Genomic DNA, 2,753 nt, shown 5'->3' with positions numbered 1-2,753 from the left:
ATGCAGTACATGAATGTATCATTATTAGACAAGTATGATTTGCATAATTTTATATAATCTTTACTGGTTCATTTTTCAACATTTTTATTTATTTAAGAAAAAAAAAATTCCATGTAAAATTTTTTAAAAATATGTTTTTTTTTTAATTAGTTAAAATTTTTTTTTCTACTAAATTATTTTTAGGATTAATTATTTTTTTAATTACCATTTCCAAAAGTGTAAATTTTCAATAGTTATCAACGTTATAATTTTTTTTATTAATAAAATTAATTAGTAAAAATATAATTATTATAATGAGTTTATAATAATAATAATAATAATAATATTAATAAGTTTATGCAAATTTTAAATAATTTACATAAATAGATGTTAATGTATTCGATGTAATTAATTTAAATGTATGAACGTACTTGTAGAATAGAATTTGATAAAAAAGTTTTTTACTGTATAAATGGCGTGATCATTGGAAGAATATTTTTAAATTATTTGTATATATTTCGGTCTATTTAATTTAGTTAATAATAAATATTTCATACTTTTTAATTATAATAAACTGTTAAGTTTAATCTTATTAACATTTTGTTTGTTATTTTTGTTAATATTTTAAACAATTTTTAGATAGTTTTAGAATTTAATTAATATTAAGAACTGTTCACCTTAAATATAAGCTGTGTTCTAAACTGTGCAGACTTATGTAAAATTACTTTTTTAGTATTTTAAAGTTCATTTGTTTTTTACCTGTAAAAGTGTAGTTAAATAAATAAATAAATACATTTTAAAAACTATAAATATTCATAAAAACATTTAACTTTTGAATTTTTAAGAAAAGTATTCTTCAATTTAATGTCGGAACAAAGCAATGCTATGACCAGGTCTGTAAAATTGGTAGTTTCTAAATTCTACCTACAAGTGAAGATTCAATTTGTAAATACTAATTAAAAATAATTTATATATATATATATATATGTGTGTGTGTGTGTATAAGTATTAATAATAAAATATTCTATAATTAGAAATAAAATTATTATGTAAAAACTAAAATAACTAAAAGCTAAAAAAATATATCAATGATAGTTCATATGATACTATATCTATAAAATATTTTTAGTTAATTAAACAAAAATTGATTATTTAAATTTTTTTTAGGTCCAAAAGCGTAGATAATACTAAAAGGTCTCAAAGTACTAGTTATCATAATCAAAATTTGAATACTACAAACTTTGGTAGAACACAGTCTTTTTTAAACGTCGCCGTTAAAGAAGAAAATGATAGTGATTGTGAGATAGTTGAACAACATGAATATTCAAGTGAATTATTAATTGATCGTTTTAATGATTTTTCAACTACGTCTTTCATAAATCAAAATTTACCGCATGAAATTTATCCACCTACAAAAAATAAACCAGTGCCATCATTTTCTGCTAAAATTGTTGAAAGACCAAATAATATTGTTGGACAAAATATCAATATTAGTAAACAAAATAGAAGCAGTACAGCCAATCAATCATTTAAAAAAAATGTACCTTCATTTTCAGCCAAAGTAATCGGAAAACAAAATGATTTTACTGCGTTTAAAGTTAGTATTGACAACCCAACATTTTATCTAAAACCGATTCAGTTATTGTCATCTGATAAAGCTTTTGAAGAACGCAAGACTCCTTACAAGCCCAAAATTCGCGTCAGTGAGTCTAGAGCAAACAAATTGAAATATCTACCACATTATCCCAAAGTACCGCCGTATAACAATCAACCAAATTGGAAAAAGGTTCCAGTAGCACCTATATTATCTATAGAAAAAAATAAGAATGGCATACAGTTGATGTGGGATTTAAAATTGAACAGTAATTTCGCAAAAGTCAAGTATTTTGAAGTATTTTACTGCAAAGAAACTAATACTACACCAAAAAAAACGATGTGGAAAAAATTCAAAAAAGTTTTCGCAGAAAAATGTCCATATGTATATAATTTGGAAGGTGATTTTACAAATCATAAATATTATTTTGCTGTTAGAGCTGTTGATAAACATGACAGACGTACACCATTTGGGTTAAAAGAATTTGTTTTTTAGTTTGTATCCAATACTAGTTATTGTATTTATAATGAATTGTTTTAGTTAAATCTATTACCTGATTTTTCTACTGTTATTCCATTAATTAAGTATTAAATTTTATGTGTTATAATTTTACGTTTTCTTAATTCTATAATACTATAACTACACACTAAAATGCATCCTTAAATTTTTATTTCGTTAAAAATTTTTTTTCTATAATTAATTATCGAATTAATTTTTAAGTAACTCTTTTTGCTTTGTCAATAATTGTTTTTGTATTTTTAAATTACACCCTAGACTATTAACTTAATTGATATACATTCAATATGCAATAAAGCCAAATAATGATCGACTTAGCAAAAAAATTGAAAGAGAAATTGTGTATACTAGGGTAGCCCCCAAAAATCGAATGTTTTTTTTTGCGCTACGTCTTAATTTTTTTTAATGGTCCAAAAATGAGCTGTGCAAAATTTGGCGAATTATTAATTAATTATTAAGTTTAATTATTGTAATTATTGTACTTAGCATAAAAAATTAAATTTTTATCATTTTTTTTTAAACGAATAATTTTTTTCCATAAAATAAAATGAAAATAAATAAGTAAAAATAAACAAAATCAGTAATGTATTTCTAAAATTATTAAATGTTTTTTATTTAAGCAAAAAAAGTTATGAGGCATGGATCAATTATTTGTATTCAATTT

The 2,753-nt window shown here is 22.0% G+C and overlaps 1 protein-coding gene across 1 annotated transcript; it reads left to right on the top strand.

The window, feature by feature from the left end:
- LOC126897929 (activating transcription factor 7-interacting protein 2-like) lies at positions 1-2,068 on the top strand. The gene is made up of 2 exons (XM_050671876.1): positions 1-32; positions 1,147-2,068. The coding sequence occupies exons 1-2, from the start codon at positions 1-3 to the stop codon at positions 2,066-2,068; spliced, it is 954 nt and encodes a 317-aa protein (XP_050527833.1).
- The last annotated feature ends 685 nt before the right edge of the window (positions 2,069-2,753 follow it).

The sequence above is a fragment of the Daktulosphaira vitifoliae genome, unplaced genomic scaffold, assembly GCF_025091365.1.
Source record: "Daktulosphaira vitifoliae isolate Bord-2020 unplaced genomic scaffold, ASM2509136v1 Scaffold_2, whole genome shotgun sequence".
Lineage (NCBI taxonomy): Eukaryota > Metazoa > Arthropoda > Insecta > Hemiptera > Phylloxeridae > Daktulosphaira > Daktulosphaira vitifoliae.
Note: the sequence above shows the minus strand (reverse complement) of the source record. Positions and strands in the feature narration are given on the sequence as shown.

What these genes read in the sequence shown, in the direction of transcription:
- LOC126897929 (XM_050671876.1), top strand. Translation starts at nt 1, where the DNA reads ATGCAGTACATGAATGTATCATTATTAGACAA. An exon ending in AATGTATCATTATTAGACAA is followed by an intron (nt 33 to 1,146) that starts GTATGATTTGCA and finishes AATTTTTTTTAG; the next exon opens with GTCCAAAAGCGTAGATAATA.